At 39.2% G+C, this 27,638-nt stretch overlaps 1 protein-coding gene across 2 annotated transcripts in view; it reads right to left on the bottom strand.

Annotated features, from left to right (window-relative positions):
* The window catches only part of serinc4 (serine incorporator 4), a 48,043-nt gene that overhangs the window by 8,518 nt on the left and 11,887 nt on the right, over positions 1-27,638 (bottom strand). For both annotated transcript variants that reach the window (XM_088334093.1, XM_088334092.1), the window contains exons 2-7: positions 22,576-22,743; positions 18,263-18,441; positions 14,132-14,211; positions 11,077-11,170; positions 6,176-6,387; positions 4,233-4,328 (exon numbers count right to left, since the gene is read on the bottom strand). In XM_088334093.1, coding sequence (XP_088190219.1) covers positions 4,233-4,328; positions 6,176-6,387; positions 11,077-11,170; positions 14,132-14,211; positions 18,263-18,441; positions 22,576-22,743 — 829 coding nt within the window. The remainder of the gene's footprint in view (positions 1-4,232; positions 4,329-6,175; positions 6,388-11,076; positions 11,171-14,131; positions 14,212-18,262; positions 18,442-22,575; positions 22,744-27,638) is intronic.

Below are 27,638 nucleotides of genomic sequence, written 5' to 3'. Positions count from 1 at the left end.
GTACGCTGCGAAGTTGCATTTTATTGGAAAATTGGATCCCTACAAAATTAAAAACAAGGACTGGAAGTCTGATCCCGATTTGTTGCCGTGTGTGACTTACATCGAACTTGTTAACTATCTTATTTTCCACCCAAGTCCCTTTTGTGAACTGAAGGATTTTCAAAATTACAAAAGTATGGAAGCCTACGACAGATTTGTGTCTGGTTGGGTTCGGGATGTGTCTGTGCACACAGTATTTAACCTAGCCATACTTGAATGGTGTCGACAGATGTACATGAAGTACACATGTCCCATAACCTTTTTAAAATGTATTTCTACATCATAAATAATTCAATTTACCTGTCAGAAAGTGGTCAGAACAAACACGAACACAGTCAAGCTTTGGCAAATTCGACCGGTTGATAGCTGCCAGCCACATTCGTCTTCGCCGTTCACTTTTCTCCTGAGCTTCAATCCCCTGATCGTAAACACACTTCGGAAGTCTAAAGAAGCCCTTCCCACCCTTTTCCCCTCGGCTACAACAGCCAACAATAACGCACGTATTCGGCATTACAATGTAGAATCTAACTGGTTCGCTGAACAATAACAATGAAGTGAAAAGCTTTGTGGACTTCCAAAACGGCCGCCAGCAATGCATTGTGGGTAAATCTTAGGACCTCGAAGCACTCTATATGCCAATCCAGATTCGAATCGGTCACTCCTTGCTAAAGATTTTTTAAGCCAAATTGGTCATGGCGGGTTTTTTTCTTTCGATACAGGTCATCATAGGTTATCACGGGCAAAGGACAGTAAATCAAAGCTTGCAATTGGCCAAGAGTGGTGTCAATCAAAAGTTTAGAGGCTACAGCTATACCAGAAATCTCTGACGAATGTGTTTATTTTTAAAGGGGAGTTTTGGAGCCAAACAGACAGATTACAGCAAGGATCGTCAACCGACGCAAGAATGCTTTTAGGTAGTTTTTTTTTTTAATCTGTCGGCATTATCGTGTATTTTGGACTAAATATTCTACACGGTTGGATTCACTGGAATGTCCTGAATGTAACGAGACTATGTTTGTGAAGAATCGTTTTATGAGTGGAATATTACAGCATTTTCTTGGGTGAGTTATACCGGCTTTATAGTTTTGGGGCATCTTGTATGAGACTGATAGTGATATTTCTGTGATGAGTACATTAAGTATCTTAAATCCCAAGGGTGGAAGCTTTCCAATGATATGCGGCATGTCTTTTTTCAGTGACCGGTGACATCATACGGACACGGATTTGTTTATCAACAGTCTGACGACCCGCAGGCGGGCGGGCCCTGAGCTACAATAGGGGTTAAAGCTGGTTTGACTCCTGAGTCAAACCATTAGAGCTGCTTTAAAATTCACATTAAATCATGTCGATAATTGAGTAACAACTTTAACGCAGCTTTTACACATAAGTGAAAGTATTTTATCTTTTCCTTCTACTATCGCTTTGTGAATCTGAGCTTTTATAACCTGCCTAAGTCGACTAATTGCAGTTTTTATCTAGCATGTAATGACTTTTGTGCCTCTTTTATTATGTTGTCAACGGTTTCAAGAGGAATGTGCAACAAATACCCGTGAGTGGAGTTTTGCCAAAGGCCATCAGCCCGGCATGCGTGTTGGAGCACATCTCATCTCAGAGGATCTGGATGTGTGTTTGCTTGTACCTGAACACCTATATGCACGCCACCTTGCGAAAGGGGCCGCAAGTGCTCTACCTCAGCTAATGTACAACACAATTCTGCATTGATAACTTCTATCATTTTTTTCTTTCTGTACATGAAGCTTTTACATGTGCTAATCAAAACTGCACAATACATATATGGAGAAGCCTTTACAAAAAACCATGGCCTGCTGGCCACATGTTGCCCACCAGGCTTTTTAACTCAGCCTGCCAAACGAAATTTGGTAAAAATATCAAATATATATATAATATTCAGTAACTCCTCTCAACTTCACGCTTTGGTTATCGCTGGTTCACTGCTTCGCAGAGTTTTAATTGATTTTTTTTTACTGTAATTGATATCAACGTATCATGCATTGTGTTTAGCAAACAGTAAATGCTGTCGTGGGTCAGGTTAGGGAGGGCTTTGTGTGCTGGGTGGGGTCGACTGTGTGTGCGGGATTGTGATAGGGCAGGCGACACACGTCAATCTGGCTATCAAAAACAAACGGCTTGTTACATTAAAAAGAAATTCATTTGATTAAAGACAGAAGAGCGCAAACAAATGCTGATCACCAGCGGGTGCTCCGTGGATTATTAGCGTTTTCAGGAAGCGACTGAGGTATCGTCGGAGAAAAGGCAATAGCCAGGCTGCACGTCCGGCCTACTGCTACAGCTAGGCTTGGCTAACAACTCTCTTTGTTCCAATTTTGTTTTGCTTTTGTATAACGACAATAAAGACCATTCATTCAACTGCAATTCTGTGTTCTTTGTTTTTATTTGCGGATGTATAGAGGTTATTTTGTTACAGTCGTATACTCTCAGTTGGTAAGGACGTCATCTCGAGGTAAGTTTGACCCTTGGGGGCCTTTATGAAAGGGTCACACTGCTTCGCGGATTTTCATGTTTCGCAGGGGGTTCTGGTCCCCACTGAACACAACAACAGAGAGATTAATGTTGATCAAATGGCAAAATAAGGTATAAAAAAGTGGTAATTTGGTACAAATCTTGTCCCTGACGCCGTTTCATGTGTCTTCCCCCGTAAAAAGAAATATATTTTTCACGAAGTATTAATGTGTCCTGTGCTCAAGGTCAGCTGGCTACATTTTTTTAAATCACATATTTATTTAATTTATAAAGCTATTTATCAAATTTCAAGAAAAAAATAGACATTTCTGAGCTAGCCCGACCTCATTTTGATTTTCTAAATGCATATTAGAAAATCTTGTGCATAAAACCGAGATATGATATATATTACTTATCTTTTATTCGGTATGTGAGTGTTTCAAAACCAATTTGGTGAAATGAATCTATTTTATTGTTATTTTTGCTTTTGCTTGCTATTCATGTTCCTTGTCCTCATTTTAAACAATTAAAATCTGCATTTATTCAGAATATGTTGTACTATTTGTGATGTTTATGTTTTTGTTATAAAGGGTCACAGACAAGCTGGAGTTAACATAGGCTGAGTTGGCTCCTAATGTGGCGTTGAATTTTTGATTGGTCTTCAATCAATCACATATTTGAAATTCAATCGTTTTATGATTTATGACTGGTTGGTAGCATTTTTCAGCGTTTGTACACATTTTTCACGGCTAAATTCAAGCTCTATTTAAGGACGTTCAAAGCCAATTTTCCCATTTCTCCAGTTACATTAAATGAAACAATCTGGTGTGAATCATGTATTTTGCAGAGCCACAAATCTATCTGCGATTTTTAATTATGCCTACGCATTTCTTAAGACGTATAATATTTAGATCTTAAGTAAATCGTGAATGTATTTGTGGATTCAAGTCAAGTCAAGTCATGTTTATTTGTATAGCCCTTAATCACAAAGATTTTCAAAGGATCTGAACAATACGTGTGTAAATATTTTTGAGACAAATCTCTCCCCTTTCTTGAAGAAAATAACAGTAATATGTAGCTTACATTTTGAATTGCAGGAAGTTCTCCCCATTACAATTTACCATTAAGAAACAATACTATCATTTTTTGCTTGCCCCATAAGAAATGTCCATTATTGATACATATTCCTTGCACTAATACACATTTCATAGTGCCCTTTTATGTGTAGTATGCACCTGTCTTCTTTGGCGCAACCTGTATGGGACAATGATGCTTTATAGGACAAGCATTTACAGGTTCTTCAACTAAACTTCGAGCACTTTTCAATCCTTGAAAACACAACATTCCAATTCAAGCATTTTCAAGGATTTCAAGCAACCGTAAGAACCCCAGTTTTTGTCGATGTTTTCCGTAATCACTTCCTTGCTCGGGTTATACACAGATGTTGTGTTTTTCTCTCTAGTCTGGTGGCTTGTGAAGAGCAAGCTGCTATTATGAGATGCCAGGCATATGTTTGAACTGTACAGGCAAGAATGTGTCATGGATGTTCTGACAGCCGTGCATTTTTTTGCTGGGTTAAAAGAAAAAGGGTTGTCCACAGTGTTTATTAGTGGGTTTGCTGTTGTGCAAGTTGAGTGCTTCTTTAATATTTGGTTGATTTATTTACAGTGTTTGACTTCTCAATTATTAATATTCAGTTTAGTTGCACTCACCTTTTTCAGGCGGACGACTAGACAACGCGGAAAAAGTCAGATACATGACATAACAGCTGATGATGGAAGCCTGGAGGAGCCCTGATCGAGGTTGCTCTGCAAAGACATGAAGCATTTGGTCAATTCTGGTTCATTGGATTTGTCCCTCGGCAACTTGGGTTGTAACAATATCCTAATCCCTCAAATACATCACAATGCGGTTTTGAGGCAGAGGCTGTAAAAAAATAAACTCCAAATACTGAGGAAATATTTCACAATATAATCATATTTTAAGTAAATTAACATGGGGAATTCCCCATGTGTTTGCTTAAATGCTCTCTGGTTGATAAATGGTAGTCAGCATTTACAGCTTCAGGCAAATTTTGGGCCTTGTGGAGCGGAATATCTTTTTGTTCTTCTCTCAGCATTGTCTTGTATAGGGATTGTACACTTTTTTAATGGCAAGATTCAAGCACGTTTTGAAGTCTTTCAATGTCAATTTTCGAATCATGAATTTTGAAAAGCCACAAATATATCTCAGTGTTCTCGTTTGCCCGCGTCCCTGCGTCCTAGACGCATCATTTTTGCTGGGGACGCATAACCTCAAATCAACGTGCGTCCCCGGGACGCAACTTTTTTGACACAAAATCTTCATTATTACCCGATTACATTTTTTTTAAACAAAGACTTACCGCATTCCAAACTTTTCGTCAGATGTTGTTTTGGTCTTGCGGTTCTGGTTTTCGCCTGCACGCTGATCTCGAGTTGTGTGGTGAAAAGTCTCTCTTTTTAGAGAATTGGCTTTTTAGGCTCAACTCATTCAAGAGAGCCGGCTCTCAAACGGCTCACTTGCTTTGATGCATTATATTACGAATTATTACGTTGTATAAAGAAGTTAAGAAAAAAAGGAAGTATAAAAGGAGAAAATGAAAAAAAAGACAGGTTTGTGGTTATCCCTTTAATCGGTATAGTACCAACAATAATTTGATGCAGAACATGAATTAATAATTTGATGATTAAAACTGAATTAATAAATAGATTTTTATTATATATTTGTCACCGATTTACAATTTCAACTTCGATAACACTAAATTTTGGGGACCCATAGATCTCAGTTTGGACCCATAGATTTTTGAGCATGCGAGTCCCCGGGACACATCACTTTTCAGAGGTAAAATGAACACTGATATCTGTGATTTACAAATGCAATTTTCTATATTGCGTGTGCATTTATCAAGACATTTTTAGATCTTGAGTAAAATCTTGAGTAAATCCCAAATATATTAGTGGATCTGAACAATACGCATGTAAATATGTTTGGGTAAAAATGACAGTAATATGTAGCTAAGATTTTTTATTGCAGGAAGTTCTTCTCATTACGGTTTACCACTGGGAAATGCTACCCTTTTTTCATGGCCCATTATGAAGGTCCACAATTGATATGTATTTCTTGCTCTGATACACATTTAATAGTTCTCTGCTTATGTGTAGCATGCACCTGTACTCTGGAGTGCGACCCAAAGGGGTCGATGACGCTTTTTAGGACAATACCATGCAAATTAATGCAGTTAATCACAAGGAGAAAAGAAACGCAGAGGCAAAGCGAAGCAGTGTTAGCGTCATTTTTATGAAGAGTTGTTGAGAAACATGGCAAGAATTTTAATCATTTAGATCACTCTGCACCCAAATTTCCACACTTTTCCACCCTTGAAAACTCAACATTAAAATCAAGCATTTTCAAGGATTTTACGCACTTGTACGAACCCTGGGGCAGCATGTTTGACAACAGCTGTGAGTGTTTCATGACAAAAACAGAAAATAGCGTTCGTGTAATGATTATTATCCGTAGTAAGCAGTCGTTTTCATCGGCAGATACAGTATGTATACATAGCTGGAAGTGACCAAGGTGTTATTTAGCAAGCAGAAGTGGACGACGGACATGCACGCACGTTGAATGGACTCACTCTGTTTGACGCAGGGAGTGACTGCAATGAAGGACACGAGGCCGCAAAGTCCCAAGTTGACCCACAGCAGGACCTTGTTAAACTGGCAGGCGATGGGATGGGTGTAGTATTTGTACATGAAAGTGAAGGCCATGGTGGCGATGGTGTAAAAGAAAAGCGTGGCGCACATCACCGCCAAATACCAACGCTTATTTTCTGCAGCTCCTGTAAGCCTAAAAAATGTACAGAGAGAGAAATGAGGAACAAGATGGCTTCTCCAGATTTTATATGCCTTTTCATGGCTAACTTTTAGCACTTTTCAAGGAGTTTCAAAGGCAATTTTACAATTTCTCCAGTACCATTCAAATAAATAAATCAGGTGTGAATCATGTATTTTCCAAAATCATGGCTAAATCCTTTGATAGCCTACATGACACATGACGTCACAGTCGAGGCTGGAGGCAAAAGAATACTTGCACTGGACAGAGAAAAAGAAAGCTGTCGTAGCTACTAGTTGTCGTCATGTTGTGTGAAAAAAAACGTAAGTGATGGTAAATTAGGGTTTTACAGGAGATCAGCGGACACTCCTGATCAAAGAAAAACAAGAGAGTCGTGCATTAAAGAAAAAAGATTGGACCGAGGCACCTTCAAAAACGCTCGGGTTTGCACCGCACACTTTTCATCGGGTAAGAGAAAAGAAATGTTATTGATTGTAGTTGTCAAGTCTATATTAATTATTATATTGACAAAGTATCTTGACATTTTTTTAGCTTGAGCTAACTGTTAGCGTATAGCTTAAATGTCATCAAGAGATTCTTCTCCTAAACTCAAAACAAAAAAAGAAAACAATAAACACACTAATAATTAAATGTATCTAATAAATTACTAGGATTTTATGCCCAACAATTGTTTGCAATCCATCCTGATTTTAAATTTAACACACACAGTGTTTACAAGACCAACATGGCGGCGCATGGATTCTCTAATAGTTGTCCAGCTAATCTTCTATTTATTGCCGTTCTCTTGTCTTTTTTGCTTTCACTTTTGGACACATGTGTGGCCAAAAACACTTACAGTAGGGACGAACTTATTCGGTTGGGTGGGCGTCTAAATTTCGACTTTTCGGGCACTTTTTATAACGCCTATGATATACCGAGCGAACTTCAAAGAGACCCGGCATCCTTGTGGACAGCTATTCCTCTTAATAAACGACGGCGGCGGCCCCGTAAAGAAAGGAAACAGAAGCGTGGTTGCCGTGCAGGTAGATGTGTGAAGCGTGTGAAGTCCAAGCAGCAAGATGGACGCGAGGATGGACGCGAGGATGTAACTAATTCCACCATTCATTCCTCGCCGGACAACCGACGCTTTAAACTCAGCGCTCACGAACGGCCACAACGCCGGGAGCTTTTGAAGATCTCGACAAAGACTACAAAGAGTTCAGCTAAGTCAAATGATTCAGCAAAGCTGAAATTTGGTCTGTTAAATATTAGATCGCTTGCTCCAAAAGCTTTACTTGTTGATAACATTATTCGTGATCATAAACTTAACTGTATGGGTCTTTGTGAAACGTGGTTACGCCCGGATGAGCACTTAGCGCTAAATTATGCCTCTCCCCCAGACTACGAGAGTAGTCATATAGCACGCACGCTGAAAAGGGGTGGTGGTGTTGCGCTAATCTCTGAAAAATCGCTCAAATTTAATACACGTACCTCTAATAATTACAAAACGTTTGAGGCTCTTGTGATGCGGTCCCCTCAATTGTCAATTGATGTAATAACTATCTATCGTGCACCTGGGCCATACACAACTTTCTTAGACGAATTTGCTGAACTTTTGTCTGAACTAGTAACCTATGCAGACAAAATTATAATTATGGGAGACTTTAACATTCATATGAACTCCCCACACAGTTCACTTACTATTGCGTTTAGTTCTCTAATTGATGCATTTGGTTTTACTCAACTGGTTGACTTGCCAACCCATAAAAATGGGAACACGCTAGACTTGATTCTGACTCGAGGAGTTTTAACCTCAAACATTATGGTGCTACCGTGTACTACTGTTATCTCTGATCATTATTTAGTGACATTTGAGGTGCTAACTAAATGTAGAGTTAATAAAGCTGAGGGATTTAGCGGACGCAATATAAGCACTGGCACAGTTTCTGAGCTCTTTGAACTCCTTCCTGGAGCAGTTGCGTCCTTTCCTAAATACAATGGCTCGATTGACTCACTCATGAATGAGTTCAATACCACCCTGACTAGTGTGCTGGATTCAATAGCGCCCATAAAACTAAAATCACATCCTAAAAGACGCACACCTTGGTTTACTGATGAAACTAGAACCCTTAAAAAAGAATGCAGGAAATGGGAGAGAAAATGGCGCGCTACCAAGCTTGAGGTTTTCCATCAAACCTGGTGTGACAGCTTGTTAAAGTATAAAGCGGCCCTTGCCTCTGCAAAATCGGCCTACCTTTCGAAGGTGATTGCGTCTCAAAAGAACAACCCCAAAGCCCTTTTTGACACTGTAGCATCGCTTACAAGGCAACAGCCTATCGCAGACAGTTCGACACACTCTGCTCAGGAGTTAATGGTCTTCTTCACTAAGAAGATTCAATGCATACAGGAAGAAATTGCAAAAGATATTGTTAGTACCACACGTATTAAAGGACTGAAATTTACAGATGCACGACAGGGTGGCTGCCCTGGGAAAATGGCCGGTTTTAGTGAACTGTCACTTGATGATCTCAAACAAGTGGTGAATGCGTCCAAACCGACAACTTGCCAGTTCGACCCGCTCCCAGGTTCACTTATTAAAAGTCTTTTTAGCGTCCTTGGGCCTTCAGTTCTAAATATTATAAATACATCACTCTCCTCAGGTGTAGTTCCAGCATCTTTTAAGTCCGCCGTTATTAAACCCACACTGAAACGACCCAACCTTGATCCAGAAATATTAAGTAATTACAGACCTGTGTCAAACCTACCTTTCCTCTCTAAAGTACTCGAAAGAGTAGTGGCACAGCAGCTGAATGCTTTCATATCGGAGAATAACCTTTTTGAATCCATGCAATCAGGATTCAGGGCTAACCACTCTACTGAGACAGCTCTGATCAAGGTAACAAATGATCTCCTAATGTCAATGGATTCTGGCGCTTCATCACTTTTGCTGCTGCTGGATCTTAGTGCTGCTTTTGACACAGTGCACCACAATATCCTACTAGAACGGTTGGAAAAATGGATTGGTCTCTCAGGAGCTGTCCTCTCGTGGTTCAAATCCTACCTCTCAGATAGGACGCACTGTGTTAAATATGGTGAAACGACATCTGAGCCCTTTAATGTTACCTGCGGTGTTCCGCAGGGTTCAGTGCTCGGCCCCCTACTTTTCAACATTTACATGCTTCCATTAGGTGATATTATTCGCAAGTACAATATCAGCTTCCATTGCTACGCAGACAACACTCAACTATATCTTCCGTTGGAGGAATCTTCCACACTAAACTGTGGAAATTTGGAGGCCTGTCTCACTGAGATAAAAGAGTGGATGTCACTCAATTTCTTGCGTCTTAACTCTGAAAAGACCGAAATGTTAGTCATTGGTCCTTCTAAATGCCGGGACTTATTCTCAAAAACTGCTGTGAACATTGACAAATGTCACATCACACAGAGTGACTCAGTTAAAAATTTAGGTGTCATATTTGACCCTGATCTATCCTTTGCGATGCATGTAAAGCAAATTACTAGAACTGCCTTCTTCCATCTTCGCAACATTGCTAAAATCCGTTCAATACTGTCTCAGTCTGATGCGGAAACAATAATTCATGCATTTGTTACCTCCCGTCTCGATTACTGCAATGCACTACTCTCCGGTCTCCCGAAGTCCAGAATCAAGTCTCTTCAGCTAGTACAAAATGCCGCAGCGAGGCTTTTAACCAGGACAAAAAAGTACGATCACATAACACCGATTTTGGCTAACCTGCATTGGCTCCCAGTTAGCCAAAGATGTGACTTCAAAGTTCTCTTAGTATTGTACAAAATCATACATGGACTTGCTCCCTCTTATCTTTCAGATCTGATCTGCCACTATGTCCCGGTCCGAAGCCTACGATCTGAGAGTGCTGGTCTTCTGATGATCCCGAGAGCAAAGAAGTCTTCTGCTGGTTCGAGAGCGTTCTCCATCCGGGCACCGGTGCTGTGGAATGCTCTTCCCCCTGAGATTCGATCTGCAACCTCAGTGGAAATGTTTAAATCTAAACTTAAAACTCACTTCTACTCCATTGCATACGAATAACCTACTCCTCTTGTCGGTTGAAAATAGTTTGTGTAATATAGTGTAACAATCTGTGAAGCCCTTTGAGACTCTTCGTGATTTAGGGCTATACAAATAAAAATGACTTGACTTGACTTGACTTGACAAGACATTGGCATTTATGCTACACGCTAACAGTTATCTGAAGCTAAGAAAATAACAAAATATTTTGCTGATATAAAAATAATATGGACCGAAAGGAAAAAAATTATAAACGTTTAATTTCTCTAAGCTGATTTGAAGTGCGCGCTGCTAACATTTTGATGAGTGCATCGGTCCAATCTTTTAACCTTAATGCACAACTCTCTCCGTTTCCTTTGATCAGGAATGTCTGCTGCGATCCCGCAAAACTTCAGTTTACGATCATTAACGTTTTTTTCATCGATTCTGGCACCAGATGTGCGTGTGGCTTTACACTACTTTGCAGTAACATCAAGATATATAAGTCTTTTTCATCATGCTAATGCCCCAAAGAAAAGTAGGCCACGCGTTTTTATCGCAAATGCTTTGCACACTAGCAAAAGTAGGTCACATCAGAACGAATAACCGGGACAGACTCAATGTTTTGACCCAAAAATCCACATCAAAATAACATTTCAGAATAAACTCGCACTCACCAATTTTTGTTCCAGGTGTGAGCAAAAGCAGTGATAAGGATAAGTTGGATGAGAATGAAGGCAAATCCTCCCACCACACCAACATAATGCCATGCTGTGGAACAGAGAACGAAAGAGATAACTAGCATGAAACCTGACTTTTCTTGACAATGTCACAGATCACAGAGGGTTTTATTTTTGTCTGTTTGTTGTTAGATAGGCAGCACAGCAGCGCAGTGGTTAGCGCGTGAATGGCACAGTTCTGAGGTCATGGGATCAAACCTTCCTGCGTAGAGTTTGCATGTTCTACCCGTGGCCTAAAATCGAACCCGTGACTTCCCAGCATGCTTGAGGAGTAGCCGAATACATGTAACGGCATAACGTAATTAAGATATAAAAAAACTGTTATTGTATTATGTTACAGTTGCATAGAATAGAGGTAATCACGTTACAGGTATATTTAGTTTGCAGTATGACATTTTTATTTGAAAGTTTATTTATACGAATTGTGCCTATTTTAATTTCCATCACTGACACTCGAGAGACAGAGAGAGCTGAGAGTACACACGAAGTACGCACGCTTCGTCCGTATCTGTTGCGCAGATTGTACAGATCGGATGTTTGTTATTCTATGTTGAAGGTAAAATAACTTTATTTTTGTCCGTATTTCATTTCTTTCAATGTAGCACTCATTTAAATGAATTGGCATGAGGCTGCAGTTTTGTGAGGGCTGCGCAGTTGCGTGCTGGTGATTTGTTCAGGGACATTTTGTAAATATATTTGATCGTCTTCTTATTGTATTTTGCAGTTAATTGGTGTGAAACACCACTGTGCAACCACTGTATTGTTATACTGTGAGAATTTTTCATTTAGCCAAGTAAATCTGAATATTGTTTGACATCTCTACCTTAAACAAGTGAAACTTGAACTTTGACAAAAGACATCCCAGAGTTTTGTGAAAATTTAGAAAGTGAACAATATTTGTTTCATAAGGGTTCTCAACCCCAAGCGTGCTATTTAGTTACTCTATATAACACGCTACAGTGGGCATTTGCACGTCACACTGGGTATTTGTATATTGTATTCTTTTGGCTTTATTATTGTACTGTTCTCAGCTCAGGGATGCTGCTGGAAATGTGAATTTCCCTTAGGGGATGAATAAAGTATCTATCTATCTATCTATCTAGTGAGACAATGTGAACTAAAACAGAGCATATATTTTCTGGGAGAGAGCGAGAGAGAGAGAGTTTTATTTTTGCTTAATATGCTACACTTTGTGATTTAAATTTGATACATTTTTGGTAGGACTACAAACAACTACCTGACCTTGATTTCTATTACATTGTTCATTTATCTTAAACAACAAGAAGTAATTGTGTTTTACTTGTATTTATTTTGTCTTTTATCTGCATGTTTGGTCTTGGAGAAATTAAGAAGTAATCAAGTTACATTTCTGCAATATTATGGTATCAAACCCCCAACCCTGGTTCCCAGTCTCATAAGGGTTCTCAACCCCAAGACAATCGGGCTCGTAGGCTGGGCCGTTGCAAGCCATTTGGGTGCCCTAATCACAAATGCTTTATGGTGACCTCCCCCACCACACCACCACCATCACAAAAAAAAAATCTTAGTGCAATTTGTTTATTTGCATAACACTGTCAACAAACACAAGAATTAAGTAATTAATTCTATTTTGTTTCTTTTGGATTTAAAAAGGTGAGGACTTTTTAATGTGTTGCCTTCAAAAATCAAATATTGTTTTAACATGCTTTGTATGAGATTGTTAATAATTTAATGCAGTTAAAATCATATTTTACATAGACAACAAATGAATTCGTACTTACCAGGTTCTGCAAGTTTTGTCCCCCTGGCCATTAGACTGTTAAATGGTCAATCACACACATAGTAAGTCTACACTGCTGCTAATCTGTTTGTCTGTTTTGTTTTTTTTGCACTACTAGGAGTTCTTTATACCTAGCCACTCCTTTGCACATTTTGCACATCTGGTTAGCTGCTACTCTTGCACTCTTGTACAATACTATACATAACCGCAATTATTTAGTATATTATTAGTACTTCAAATCTCCAACTCAATACAACATCTTATTTATATCTGTACATTCAAGGAAACTGTGCGGGTCAGATGTATCGACATTTCGTTTTGTATACACGTGTACTAGAATGACAATAAAGTAGATCTGAATCTGAATCTCATCAATCCAAAACTTCACTGACAGTCTGACAGTGAAAGCGCGCCTCCTAGTGACACTTTTTATTATCTACCCAACACTATCATCGACTATCTGAGATGTAGAGCTATGTTTAAAAAATGTGATTACCGAACTGTTTGTCCTTTTTTTTTGAAATTCTGGTGTATTACTCGTTTTTTTTCCGCGTGCTTTTTAAAAAAAAAAACACGCACCGTACACTTGTTTTTATACCAAAGGCGGTCGCGTGAGATTCGCATCCGATAGGCCAGTGCCCCGTATGAGCCGACAAATAATAATAGGAACCTAGGCGAGTGCGCCCTTTAAAACGGGTGTGGAAATACGGTACAATAATGTGCTATTTTATTTAAACATTGACTACCGGCAAGCAACACACGAGCTTCATCTCGTTTCTTCTTTTTTTCGCTCCAGACTCTTGTTGCAGTTTCGACGCCATGTTCGCGCAGGTGTTTACCAAATTGCGAATAAGGCATACAGTATTCGAACATTCCACTGGGAGTGGAGGGGGGGACCCGTGAGAGGGTAGATAGGCCAGGGCACGAAGCAGATTCACCCCTTCTCTCGGGTAATTTGGTTTATGCTGCTTTTGTGTTGTTTAACCATATTAGCGCGTATTATTAACACTTTAAACACTTTACACTTTTTTTCACGACCGCAATTTCTTTTAGTGCCTTCCTGGGCCCTTGATGCCTTACGCAGTACACGTTATGTGCGTTTGAGGGGGTCTCAGAGGTCATTATTCCACATTGTACTGTAGTTTAAAACGCTAAGGCATTATTTCCTACCCAAAGTTTTAATTTGCTTCCCTCTTGCGGGGATATGAAGAAGGTGCAGTGTGTTTTTCTCACCATGAAGGAAGGATTCGGTTGGGATGAAGAAGGCAGCAGTACACATCCCGAGCAAGGTGATCAATTTCAGGAACCAGAAACTGGATGAAAAAAATAAAGACGACAATCAATTCATCTACAACACAAGAGTATTATTATATATCATTATGTACCCCCAATCAACTGTTTTGTTTTAAACGTGAATTATCTATTAAATAATAAAGTAAATCAGTCTGGCAAAAAAAGACAAGAACCATTCCCTTCTTAAAGTGATTGGGCCAGGTTTTCTTCTTTTTTTTAATAATTGGATGAAAAATAATAATTTGATACCCGATTCACTATGAAAAGCAACGTCAAGGATCTTTAACCTGTTTATCCAAAATGTTAAGTCCAGTAGATATGTGCAGTGTATGGAGAGTTCATAAGCAACCACATTCTCTTGTTGATTCTCTAAAATAACCAACGTGTAGGTTAGATTATTGGTTTAAAAATAAATAAATACATAAATAAATAAAACAGGGATGTCAGACTCAGTTTGGCTCTGTAGCCAGATCCAGACTTTATCTTCTCAGGCAGGCCAGATCTGTAAGAGTGTACACTTTAAATTTCATAGTTCTGACCCAAAGGCTTACGTAATAGGAATTTTGCCAGAAGAATTACTATCTGGTCAACAGAAATATATACTAAGGGTAATGCTTCTGGTAGCAAAGAAAATGATCACAGTGTCCTGGCTGAAACCACAACCTCCTGACATAAAACAATGGAGAGACAAATTAAAGCAAATGTACATTATGGAAAAAATCACTGCAAGACTTCAACTGAAACTTGACCAATTTGAGAAAAGATGGAAGCCTATCACACAAATTTTACTTGATGTCTAAACACCTCCCCCTATTTATTATGTGCGTTGTTTTTTTTTTTTGTTTTTTTTTGGGTGTATATTTTGATTTATTATTTTATATATATATATATATATATATATTTCTTTTTGTATGGATGTATTGTATGAACGTTTATTCTTCCTTTCTATTAATAGTATTTTTTTCCTTCTTTGTTGTTTCTTCTGTTATTTATGAGTGTGTCAAGTGTATATATTATGTGTTGATGTATGATGGAGGAATCAAACCTCTGTCAAAATTGCTGTGAGAAATAAAAAGTTAAAAAAAAAAAATAAATTTCATAGTTCTTCAGTATTACGCTTCATCTTTCAGCCTACTTTCTTAGCCTACCCTACATATTATTATAATGGTTTAGAATGGATCTTTTTGTAGCATTACACATTTATGATATCTACAATCAAAAAAAAAATGAATTTCAATAAGTTAACCTGTTTATTTTAACAGTTAAGTGTTTCACACCTGAACCAACTCACCAGGCTATACAAATTGTTAGTGGGAACTATGAAAAAAAATATCATTTTTGCCTTAATTGCCATAATGGTTTGAAATTAATTGAAAATGAACACAAAATAATGTTTTAGCAGCACACGGCTAATAGGATTAGACAGAGTGAGTCTATGCTTTACTGCCCTCTACCCGCAAGATTTGGTTTGCGATTTTTAAAAAAATCATAACTTTTGATAGAAATGACCCAGAGACTCACTTTTTTTGACATACAGAAATTCCTCGTTACTCCGCGCTAAGGTTATCACTGCTTCATGGATTCTAAATTCAATTGTCTTTATTGTCATTGATATCAACGCATCATGCATTGTTTTCAGCAGACAGCAAATGCTGTCATGGGCCAAGTTAAGGGGGGCTTTGTGTGCTGGGTCGGCTCGACTGTGTGTAGGGGAGGCGCACAAGTCATTCTGGCCACCGAGACAAAAGGTGGAGCATGGCGCCATCTAGCTTGTAGCGGCTCGTGACATAGAAAAGAAATTCATCTGAGTAAACTCAGAAGGGCGCAAAGAAATGGTGATCACCAGCGGGTGCTGCGTGGATTGTAATCAGTTCCGGGAAGGGACTGATGCGGCGGCAAGAGAGAAATCAATTGAGGTGCTGCAGATCCGGCCTACTGCTACGGCTAGTACTCCCTAAGACACCCCTATCAAGCCTGTATCTCAGCAACACCAGAACCATTATCCATGAAACGGAAGACCTGGAGCTTCAAAAGGTGGGAAACTAAATTTGTGATAGTTGAATTTTAATCATTGCAGAGACTTGTCTCAACTCAATACTCAAATCTAGCGTGCAGCTAGCCAGGTGCTCAATGAATAGCTTTACCTGCGCTGAAAGGAGAAACCCTCCAATTCTGCGTTCTCTGTTTTTATTTGTAGATCTATAGTTGTTATTTTGCTACCATTGCATAATCTCAGTCGGTGAGGACGTTATCTTGAGGTAAATTTGACCCTTGTGGGTTTTTATGAAAGAGTGTCTCTACTTTGCAGATTTTCATTGTTCTCGGAGGGTTCCAGTCCCCATTAACGGCGAAAACCGAGGGATCACTGAACTCAGAGATTTATGGCAGGCTGGATTAAATCATCCATACCGGGGCCGGCCCGTGGGCAGTATGTCTGACACGTCCGCACCACAGCCTTTACAGACTTTGTCGTACAGGTTTTAAGAGTTGCCGTCAGGGCAGTGGGTCTTTATCCTCACTTGCCCACTATGCGCTCGATAACCTTAGCCAAAGGACCCGAAATCTTTCATCAGGCCCCACATAAGACTACTACTCTGAGCAGATTAACAACAGAGACTGCCAGCAACCCAGCATGTCAAAACCTTAATCCCGGCTACGTCACGGCTCTAATCGACCCACCGGCTGCAGAAAGTGTTACAACAGAGTTTAAAATAGACCAGCTGGAGGTCAGGTGAGCACGAGGGACAAAAACACTTTCCACTTATAGGCTTGAGTAAATCGCACCTTTTGTTACGTTCCTTGTGAATGGACATGGCGGAATTGCACAGAAAGCTAGAAATAAGTCGGACGAATTGCCGCTGGTTTCATGCAATCAATAATTTCTTTTTTTTTGTGTAGTGAAATGGGTGGCAGGGCGGCTAAGTGGTTAAAACTTTCCGTGGCACAGTTCTGAGGTCATGGGATAGAATCCTCCTGTGCAGAGTTTACATGTTCTCCCCATATTAACGCATGTCAGGCTAATTAGCCAGTCCAAATTGTACATAGGTGTGAATGGGCGAGCGAATTGTCTGTCCCTGTGTGCCATGTGACTGGCTGGCAACCAGTTTAGGGTGTCCCCTGCCCACTGCCCAAAGATAACTGGGATGGGCTCCAGCACCCCCGCGACCCTACTGAGGATAAGCGGTGCAAATAATGGATGGATGGATGTAGTGAAATGTTTTGAAATTGTCACATACATGGATTTTTTTTCTAGGACATCCAATAACTATGCCTCCTGTAAAGGGGCAGTGATTATTTAAGGCCACCGAGTGGTAAAAACTAACCTCATTCATTAAAAAAACAAAAATCATGATTTCAATAATAAGCAAAAATACATGAACTATCGCATAAACATGCATTCTTTAAATGACTCGTGAGTTGAGAATAAGCACTAATTTCACACAACTTGAGCCTAACTGATAGAGAGCTGACATATTGGTCTGCCATCTTGCTGCCACAAATTAGAGAAAAATATTTGATACTAATTTCTAATCGAACATTTGGGGTGCAAGTGATACACATGTGCCCGTTACACACCATTAAATAAGGTATATCTAAAATGATTATCATATTTTTTTACTAATACAGGTTTATGAGATCCTGGCGGGATCAAATAAACCCCGGTGGCCTGGCAGAATCTCGCTATAGTATGGTAAACACTGTCAGTTCTTTGTCACTATCACCCAATCATGTTGCTGTACTTTGATTTCCACACCCTATAAGGCGGGGCGGCTTTTTGTAACCTAGGAAATTTAGTCCAAAAAAAGGACTCAGGGGAGGACTTTTAGAGCAGGTTGGAATTTCTTATCGTAGGGTGGGGTTCTCCCCAGTTCTCCTTGCAAATTAAAATCTGTTAATCTCCTCTCTCCTTATTTTGAGTGTCTACTAAACTAAATTGTAAATTGATTTTGATAGCAATGTTTCTTTTTAAATAGAGTCTAAAATCACACTTTGACCCCAGAATTTGTTCATCTACACCTGGTATAGACTTACCCTCGTTGCCAAACATAGAAAACGAACAGCAGCACTGACCCGTTGTGTATAAGTGCTCTGAAGTCCTGACTGGACTTGACATCCACAAGGAAGATAGCCATCATAAGGTAGAAACACGATGTGCCAAAGCAGACCCGATAGACTGCAGAGTAGCCTACAAGCATTTCACAATGACCGCCGCCATGTGCCTGGTCGCACACCATGTTGAAGAAAGGCACCTGAAACAAAAACACAGCACGCATAACTGCGTTGCACGAGCCTTGCCTTGAATCCAATCAAAAACACTCAAAAACTTGCCAAGTTGTTGGGCACGGGCTTTACTGCAATTAGTATTCAAAGCCATTTTCTGTTTCTTGCCTTCCTTTCTTTGAGGCTGATGTCATTGTGGAAACAAAACAAGGAGTGTTGCCCAAGATCAGGGGTGGGCAAACTTTTTGAGTCATGGGCCATATTGGGTGAAAATAAATTGGCAAAACGGCCAAGAGGAAGAAAGGTTATTCATTTTATTGTCTCGTAACGATACAAAACAATGTACTTTTCTAACTTTTTGCATGTTTCAGATTTTGGGTATACCTTTAAGGGCTATACAAATAAATGTGACCTGACTGTTGATACCTTGAACCTAGACCGTGAATTGATGTAACAATGATACCTGATATCGGTACTCCCTCTCTTAGCATTTTTACTCCAACTTATTTGCTACCGTGACAAGCGTCACATTATAGTCCTAAGAAAAATGAAGTATTTGCGAACCCTGGCCAAATGGTATGAGTTGTGAATAAATAACATAGTTCAACTAGGGATAATTGGTATTGTAAAATGGATTGAAAACACATTGGTTACTGTACATTATCATAGCTATTATCTAAAGCAGGGGTGTCAAACGTGTGGCGCGCAGGCTGGATCAGGTCACCCAAAAGATTAAATCTGGCCTGGGAGACAACTCAGAGAAGCGCTAGAGAAAAATGAGATGCAGTTTTAAATATGCCCACTTGAGGTCACCAAAGTTAGGCGCCACTCCAGAAGAAACTGTAGCTGTAATTTCTTCTCTCTTTCTCTTATTCTTTCTATCTCTTTCCTTCTTTCTATCGCTCTTTATTTCCCTTTCTCTCTTTCGCTCTTTCATTTTCTCTTTGGATTTCTTTTTTTTGTCTCTTTCTTTCCCCCTCTCTCACTATTTCTCTTTTTATCTCTTTTGTTTTATCCGTTTTCTCTTTTTTTTTCTCTCTTTCTCTATCCCTTTTCTTTCTCATTTCCCACTTTCCCACTCGGTGTCATGATATGCCCAATGCTCTCCTCTGCGCTAAATCGTTTAGCCCCAGCTGCCATTTGTTTCCTAATTAGTTCTCCTCCTACTTAAACACGTCAATCTCATTCACCCCTGGTCAGTCTGTCTGCAAACCTCAGCGCATGCAAGGCAAGCACTTGTGACTCTGGCACCCGTTTTGATCCCGACCTGTTTCCTGTATCGCACCCTGATCCAAGCTCCGTTCTCCTGTCCCTGGTACCCGTATACTGATTCTGTTTCCTGTATCGATCCAAGCTTCGTTCTCCTGTCCTGGCTACCCATATCCTTATTCTGTTACCTGTATCGATCCTTGATCTAAGCTCCATTCTCCTGTCCCGGCTACCCGTAACCTGTGTCTGTTTCCTGTATCAATCCCCGACCACACTCCGTCTCCCGTCCTGGCTACCCGACTTGTTCCGATCTCTGACCAAGCTTCGTTTGCAAGGGCTCCCCGTTCCTCCTGCCCAGCGAGCACCAGATTGCTGTCTTTTTCCTCTCGCCCTGACTTCCACGATCCCTTAATAAAGCATTGTGTTAAACGTTACGGATTTGGGTCCCCTGCTTGTACCGGTCTTGACAATCGTAAACATTCCATTCATGTAAAAATAAATAATACAAATGGAGATGCATCTTTTTAGAATAGCAGTTGCATCATGCAGGAATAAATAAACAGGCAGACATGTGACATGTGCTTGTTATATTTCACTTTAATCTTTGAATAATTTGAATCAAATAGTTTTTTTAAAACAATGCAATAAAAGCCAAGTATTCTGATCCTTTTTTTTAAGCACTACATTGGATAATCAGTGAAAATGCGATGAGGCTAGCTCACAAGTGGTTTATTTTGCATTCAATTTTAAAAAATAAACAAATACTTGACGGGAAAAATAGCAAGTATAGAATTTTTTTTTGAAAGTTGGTTTTCCTTGACCAGAGTAAACATTTTTGGTTTATGAAAACTATTTTTCTATAGGGAGGACACACATGAAGGGCACCAAATCAACACATTTTTATAAGTAGTACTTTTTTTGCTCCATTTTTAGTCTATCATTTTTAGCATTTTCGTTTGGCAGGCCAGATAAAAAAGCCTGAGGACCCTATGTGGCCCCTGGGCCATCGTTTATCCACTCTGAGAGAGAGCTGGCTTACTTAGAATCAAGGGCAAAGGCAGGAATTCTTCCTCTTCATTGTTTGTACATTGACTGCACTCCATGCTTCTGTAGTACTGGTTCTCAGCTCCGAGGTTACAGTTACCCACTTTGCTAGTGCCACTTGAGTTCAGACATTTAAAGCCCTTCTTTTTTGGCAAAACTATTTTGACGGACTCTGGTAAATTCTGAGAACAGGACCTGCCGTGAATAACGGCCCTATTGTGCTATAATTCAGATTGAGAGCTCGATTGAATGCGACGACTAACTGCAGAACAAAACAAACAAAAAAAACAACATAAAATCAATGAGGAAAATGTGAGCACATGTTTAACAATAAAATGTTGTTCTTTTCTGTTGTAAAATTAGAATTGCAATACACAATGCCTGGAGAAAAAAAGTAAAATGTTTGGGACAGTACCCAGAAATGGAGGATATTTTTGAGTGGTTTGAAAATGGATATGGAGTGTCTCGGCAAAGTGTCCGTTTGCAAGCTCTCAAGATTGTGCAAGCCAAGAAATATAAGGGCTTTACTGCTTCCACAGGTTGTTGAACAGGTTTTCTTTGATTTCGTTTATGTGGCTATTTTCAAGCAGTTTGGAGGGATTAGCCTATGTGCAGGGATATCGTTCACTTTACGGTGTGGAATAAGATGGGACCCCCACCCACGCGTGACGACACTGAGGGAAGCACACGATAAAAACGAGGTGCAGGTTGAAATATGTCCACTTGATGTTGCTAAAACCAGGTGCCTCTCACAAAGACGCTGTAATTGTATTTCTCTCTCTCTCCATCTCTCTTTCTCCCTTTTTCTCTTAACCCTATCTTTCTCTTTCACTCACTCTGTCTCTTTTTTCTCTGTCTTTGTTCCTTGGTCTCTTTCTCTCTCTCTGTCTTTTTACCTTCTTTTGCTCAGTCTTTTCTCTCTTTCTCTCTCTCTCTTGCTTTCTCTTTCTCTCTTTCCTCTTTTCTCTCCTTCACTCTTGCAATTTGTCTTTGGATTTCTTTCTTTCTCTTTCTTTCATGCTCTCTCACTATTTCTCTTTTTTATCTCTTGTTTCTCACATTCTTTGTCTCTTTTTTTCTCTTTCATCTTCCCCCCTCTCTCTCTTTCCTTGTCCCACACTCTCTCTTTTTGTCTTCCTCTCTTTCTCTTATTTCTTTCTCTCTTCTTTTCTTTCTCCTCAATAGGCTAGTCCGGACCGCGAGAAAATGTTTGTTGTATCGTGTTGTCCCCAAGTTGAAATGAGTTTGACACCCCTGCTCTATCTAAAATGAAATCCTTAGCTGCAATTGTTTTGGGTCACAACATTATGAAAATATTCTATTAGCAGAATTCCCTCCCACAATGCCTTTCTCTTTCTTTATTCAGTTTAGAATATAGCGTGCTTTGCAAAGACTTTGAAGGTTGGCTATACAATACTGTATTTATTTAGTGTAGTAGCTCAAAAGGCTTGCAGTGATGCTAAAGGGAGAATTAAAAGCATCATAAGCAAAGGGGAGAAAACCCCTGCCCCAAAAAATTGGCCTGAAGATGGATGACCACTACCAGGGTGTACTTGAATTAAACCTGGGGGTAACTGAATTACTTTTTAAATGAAGTAACTGTAACTAATTACAGTTGGTTCGCGCCTCGGCCGAGTCATACCTAGGACTTATAACATTGGTAAAAAAAATGGCGGCGCCCTCTGTTGGCTGCGGCTGCATCGGCTCGCTAAAACGGGTCAGGTGTATCGACATTTCGTTCTGTGTACATTGTTACAAAGAATGACAATACAAAGGAAATTATTATTATATTATTATTTTTCATTCATGTTTTGCAAGCATTCCCAAAAGTATTTGGGTACTGAATATCAGAATCCAAAGCTGCGTATAACATTAAGGCACTCGAGCGAGGGCCACATGGATGGACTCACGTTTTCCCTGACGAGCTCGGAGACGGTTCGCGACAGCATGAGGCAGGAGACAGCGCAGCTCATGACGTGGAAGATGGTGTACATGACCCGAGTGCTGGTGGACGATTTGACCGGAGGGCAGAAGGCACAGCAAAGCGAGCAGGGAGCTGGACCACAACAGCAGCAAATCTGGGTATAGCACAAGAGTCAAATCAGGTACCTCCAACAGGGTGCGTACACATTTTCATTGCCAAACTCAAGCACCCTTTAAGGACTTACAAAGCCAATTTTCCAATTCATCCAGTACCATTCAAAGAAAAACTCCCATTGTAATCGTGTTTGTAGCAGAGCCACAAATATACCTGGGTGATTCTATTTTTGGAGCATCATTTCACGGCGCATCTTTCACTTACCCCGATTTTTTTCTGAAATTTGCAAAATATTGATCAAAGGTACTTTCATTATTCACTTTAAGTGCAATCATTTAACCCTAACTAAAATGCATTTTAAATATTATTTTGTATTATTGATCATTTTTAGTGACACACATGCTCAACTTCCTCAAGAGCTGTAGGCCATAAAATGATCAAATTTTTTTTTAATAATTTGATAAACTACACTAGACTTAATTTCATTATCCAATTAAATGTTGTGGATTTATATTTTACTGTGTATTTTGTTTAAAGTCTACATAATCCAGTAGTAATTAGCCACCCTGTTAGAATGCGCTCAATTTCCCCCCATAAAAGCCATTGACAGGAAGTGACATCATTTTAATTCGAGTTCAAATGTGATAAAGGAGGTAAGCTTTAATTTTTTCTCTCCTTACTTTTTATTTTTTTCTAAATATGTTATACTTATATGAATCATTCTTGAACTTCTACCTTGTTGTGGAAAATGATGAAAAAAAAAAATTGAGCACAAAATTAGAATTAGGTATTAAAGTTTTGTTAATCTGTTGAAAGTTAGTTAGCTAAAGAGCGACAGCTTGATTAGCTGTTCCAAATTAGGTCGGGAAGTGATAATGATAAATAATAATATTAATAATGTATTCTACAATATTAATGTTAAACTAATAATATCAACTTGTATGTGTTTATGAACATAACCTTTTTTGAAAAATAGACTTTGTTCCTGAAATGTTTGGCAGGGTAGTAAACATTCAGAGACACTATTTAAGAGCAAGCTATGATTATAATTGTGTCTATCCCTGAGCTCGACCACTATGTATTTCTAAGTGTTAAACACATTAGTTTTGTAATAGAATCAGAAAAAGATAGGATGAGTTTAAATAGATAATTATTTATTTAATTATTTATTTATTGTTCCCCCAAAAGAATCGTGATTCAAAAATTTGTCTGTGAAAAAAGAATCACATACAGTGGCTTGCGAAACTTTTTGGCCCCCTTGAACTTTGTGACCTTTTGCCACGTTTCAGACTTCAAAGATCTAGATTTCTTGTTAAGCATCAACAATAAGTGGGACACAACCACTAAGTGGAACACACTTTTTTATTTATTGGATATTAAATAATAAAAAACGAAAAAGTGAGTGTGCAAAATTATTCAGCCCCATCGAGTTAATACGTTGTAGCGCCACCTATTGCTGCGATTACAGCTGCAAGTCGCTTGGAGTATGTATCGGTTTTGCACATCTAGAAACTGATATTTTTGCCCGTTCCTCCTTGCAAAACAGCTCGAGCTCAGTGAGGTTGGATGGAAAGCGTTTGTGAACAGCAGTTTTCAGTTCTTTCCACAGATTCTCAATTGGATTGAGGTCAGGACTTTGACCTGGCCATTATAACACCTTGATATGTTTTTTTGGTGAACCTTTCCATTGTAGCTTTTGCTTTATGTTTTGGATCATTGTCTTGTTGGAAGACAAACCTCCGTCCCATTCTCACTGTCCCATTCTCAGGTCTTTTGCGGACTCCATCAGGTTTTCTTCCAGAATTGTCCTGTATTTGGCTTCATCGTTCTTCCCATCAATTTTAACCATCTTCCGTGTCCCTGCTGAAGAAAAAGCAGGCCCAAACCATGATGCCACCACTACCATGTTTGACTGTGGGGATGGTGTGTTGAGGGTGATGAGCTGTGCTGCTTTTACTCCAAAGAGTCTTTTACGTCTTGCATTGTTGCCAAAGAGTTCGATTTTGGTCTCATCTGACCAGAGCACCTTCTTCCACATGTTTGGTGTGTCTCCCGGGTGGCTTGTGGCGAACTTTAAACAACATTTTTTATGGATATCTTTTAAAAATGGCTTCTTTTTTGCCACTCTTCCATAAAGGCCAGATTTGTGCAGTATACGACTGATTGTTGTCCTATGGACAGATTCTCCCACCTCAGCTGCAGACCTCTGCAGTTCATCCAGAGTGATCATGGGCCTCTTGGCTGCATCTCTGATCAGTTTTAGGGGGGACGGCCCGATCTTGGTAGATTTGCAGTAGTCTGGTGGTCCTTTCATTTCAATATTATTGCTTGCACAGTGCTCCTTGGGATGTTTAAAGCTTGGAAAATCTTTTTGTATCCAAATCCAGCTTTCAACTTCTCCACAACAGTATCTCGGACCTGTCTGGTGTGTTCCTTGTTCTTCATGATGCTCTCTGCGCTTTAAACAGACCTCTGGGACTATCACTGTGCAGGTGCATTTATACAGAGACTATATTAGACACAGGTGGATTCCATTTATCATTGATAGTCATTTAGATCAACATTGAATCATTCAGAGATCCTCACTGAACCTCTGGACAGTTTGCTGCACTGAAAGTAAAGGGGCTGAATAATTTTGCACACCCACTTTTTTTTATTTGTTAAAAAAAGTTTAAAATATCCAATAGTGTGTTCCACTTCATGGTTGTTTCCCACGTATGTTTGATGCTTCACAAGAAATTAAAGTTTTATATCTTGATGTTTGAAGTCTGAAATGTGGCAAAAATCACAAAGTTCAAGGGGGGCCAAATAGTTCCGCAAGCCACTGTATCTACTGAGATTTTTTATTTTGCATGTGCATTTATAAAGACATATGATTATTAGATCTTGATTTAATCGTGAATATATTTGTTTTTGAGACCAATATCTCCCTTAATAGTAGTCCGGTAAAAATTACACTAATATGGCTTTTGATTATTTGGTCTTTCAAACGAAATTTGGTGTTTTGACTTGCGTTGCTTTTCATTTTAGGGCTTAAAATCCTATTGCTGAAAAAAAAGTTTTTTAAGCCTTGTAATTGAAGTAAATATCTATGGGTCGAAATCGAGCCTAACAATCCTAATAACCCTATAGATGCTATTATCGTTAATTATATTAAAAAGAAAAAAATAGAAGATGTGTTGTAATACCACTAAGCAATAGTCAGGTAACAAAAGAACCTTTCATTTATTTATGTAGTTCTTTTGAGGTTCACTTTTCAAATTTGACTGGTATACTGGCAGAGAAAAGAGTTGTCTGTCTCTGTGTGCCCTGCGACTGTCTAGCAATCAGTTCAGGTTGTCCCCTGCCCACTGCCCGTACACGGCTGGGATTGGCTCCAGCACCCCCGCGACCCTACTGAGGATAAGCGGTGCAAATAATTGATGGATGGATGATAAGATCAATCAACAGGTTGAGCCAAAGTATTTTAGATCAGTGTTTCTCAAGTGGTGGGTCGGGACCCAAAAAGTGGGCTATGGGGCATTTGTCTTGGAAAAATAATCATAAGAAAGGAAGGAAAAAGTTAATTGATACTCCTGAACAGTAAATGACAATAATGCCCTGAAAATAAGTGTTGATACACATCATTTCACATCGCAGAAAAAGACTAGAAAAGTTTTTTACACATATAATAATAATAATAATAATAATAATGAGCATGGCCAAAAGCCGCAAGGTAAAAACCTTTATTTATTAACTTAATTATTTATTTCATACTCAAGAACAAACCCAATTTACAGGCTCAAATATTTGTTAATAGAATAAAAGTACTGTCCTTTATAAAAAAAATTGTAATGACTTCTGTACTGTCAAATTATAATTCTAAAAATAATCTTGCCATTTTATTGCACAACGATCCACTTTAGTTTGGACGATACTTTGCCGCCATCGTATGGCCATTATGGAAAATTGCATTTACCTTCCAATAAATTTTTCATTTTCACATATATTTGAAAAAGCAACGAGGGAGCCACTAGGGACCGCCAAAGACCCCCATGTAGCTCCGGAGCAATTTAGAGTGGAGAGGTCCTACTTTGTTGGTAATAGAAAACATTTCTCTTTTAGCCGATCAGAATGCAGAACAAAATGCACGATAAAAATCTGCAAAGTAGCGAAACCGCGATACGTAAACCGCGATACAGCAAGGGATTACTACAACATGATACGTTGTTACTTTAGAAACACATCAAACTGGTAGGCCTTTGCGCTAATTAGTGACAAAACGGTAGCTCTCAGCTTCAAAAAGGTTGGGGAACATACGGGGACATCAAGTAATACACACTGTCCCTTTAAAATAAAAGCTGTACGAGCAGTCAACTCAGACAAACGCAGCCTGGAATTACAGTGCATGATCAATAACAGAATGCTAAGCCTAGACAACCACATCACGTGTGAATCATAATCTAATGGATAATGCAGAGAAGATTATCCATTACCTTAGCACAGAAAAGAGCCTCGGTTGAAAAGAGTTTTGATTGAATACTGGTGTCGTTGTACTGGGTCATGATAAACATGTTGGTACGTTTGGCAATATCCGGTGAGGTGAGATGTAAAATAAATTGTGGAAACAAAATCTACATTTTGTGAATGTTGAAAAAAAGTTGCTTTCTATTTACTGTTTAAAAAAAGTTATACCTCAAAATGAGAAATGTAGTACTTGAAACAAAGGAAGAAACCACCCTCCAGTCCTACCCCACCCTCCTCATTTCTAACAAGTCCCAATATAGCATATTTAATAATAATGTTTTTAGCACAGAGAAACTTCTTGCAAGCCTCGGCATTACATCGTGTCTTGGTGAGACTACTTCAGCCGGACACAAGAGTTTATAGTCAGCCATTAATTGCGAAGGTTCTCACACTTGAAAATATTTGAGAAGCTTCTAACTGTCAACATGG

Source organism: Urocampus carinirostris, chromosome 4, assembly GCF_059441175.1.
Source record: "Urocampus carinirostris isolate Australia breed hairy pipefish chromosome 4, RoL_Ucar_1.0, whole genome shotgun sequence".
NCBI classification, from domain to species: domain Eukaryota; kingdom Metazoa; phylum Chordata; class Actinopteri; order Syngnathiformes; family Syngnathidae; genus Urocampus; species Urocampus carinirostris.
The sequence above is the reverse complement of the archived record's forward strand: the minus strand, read 5'-3'. Positions and strand labels throughout refer to the sequence as shown.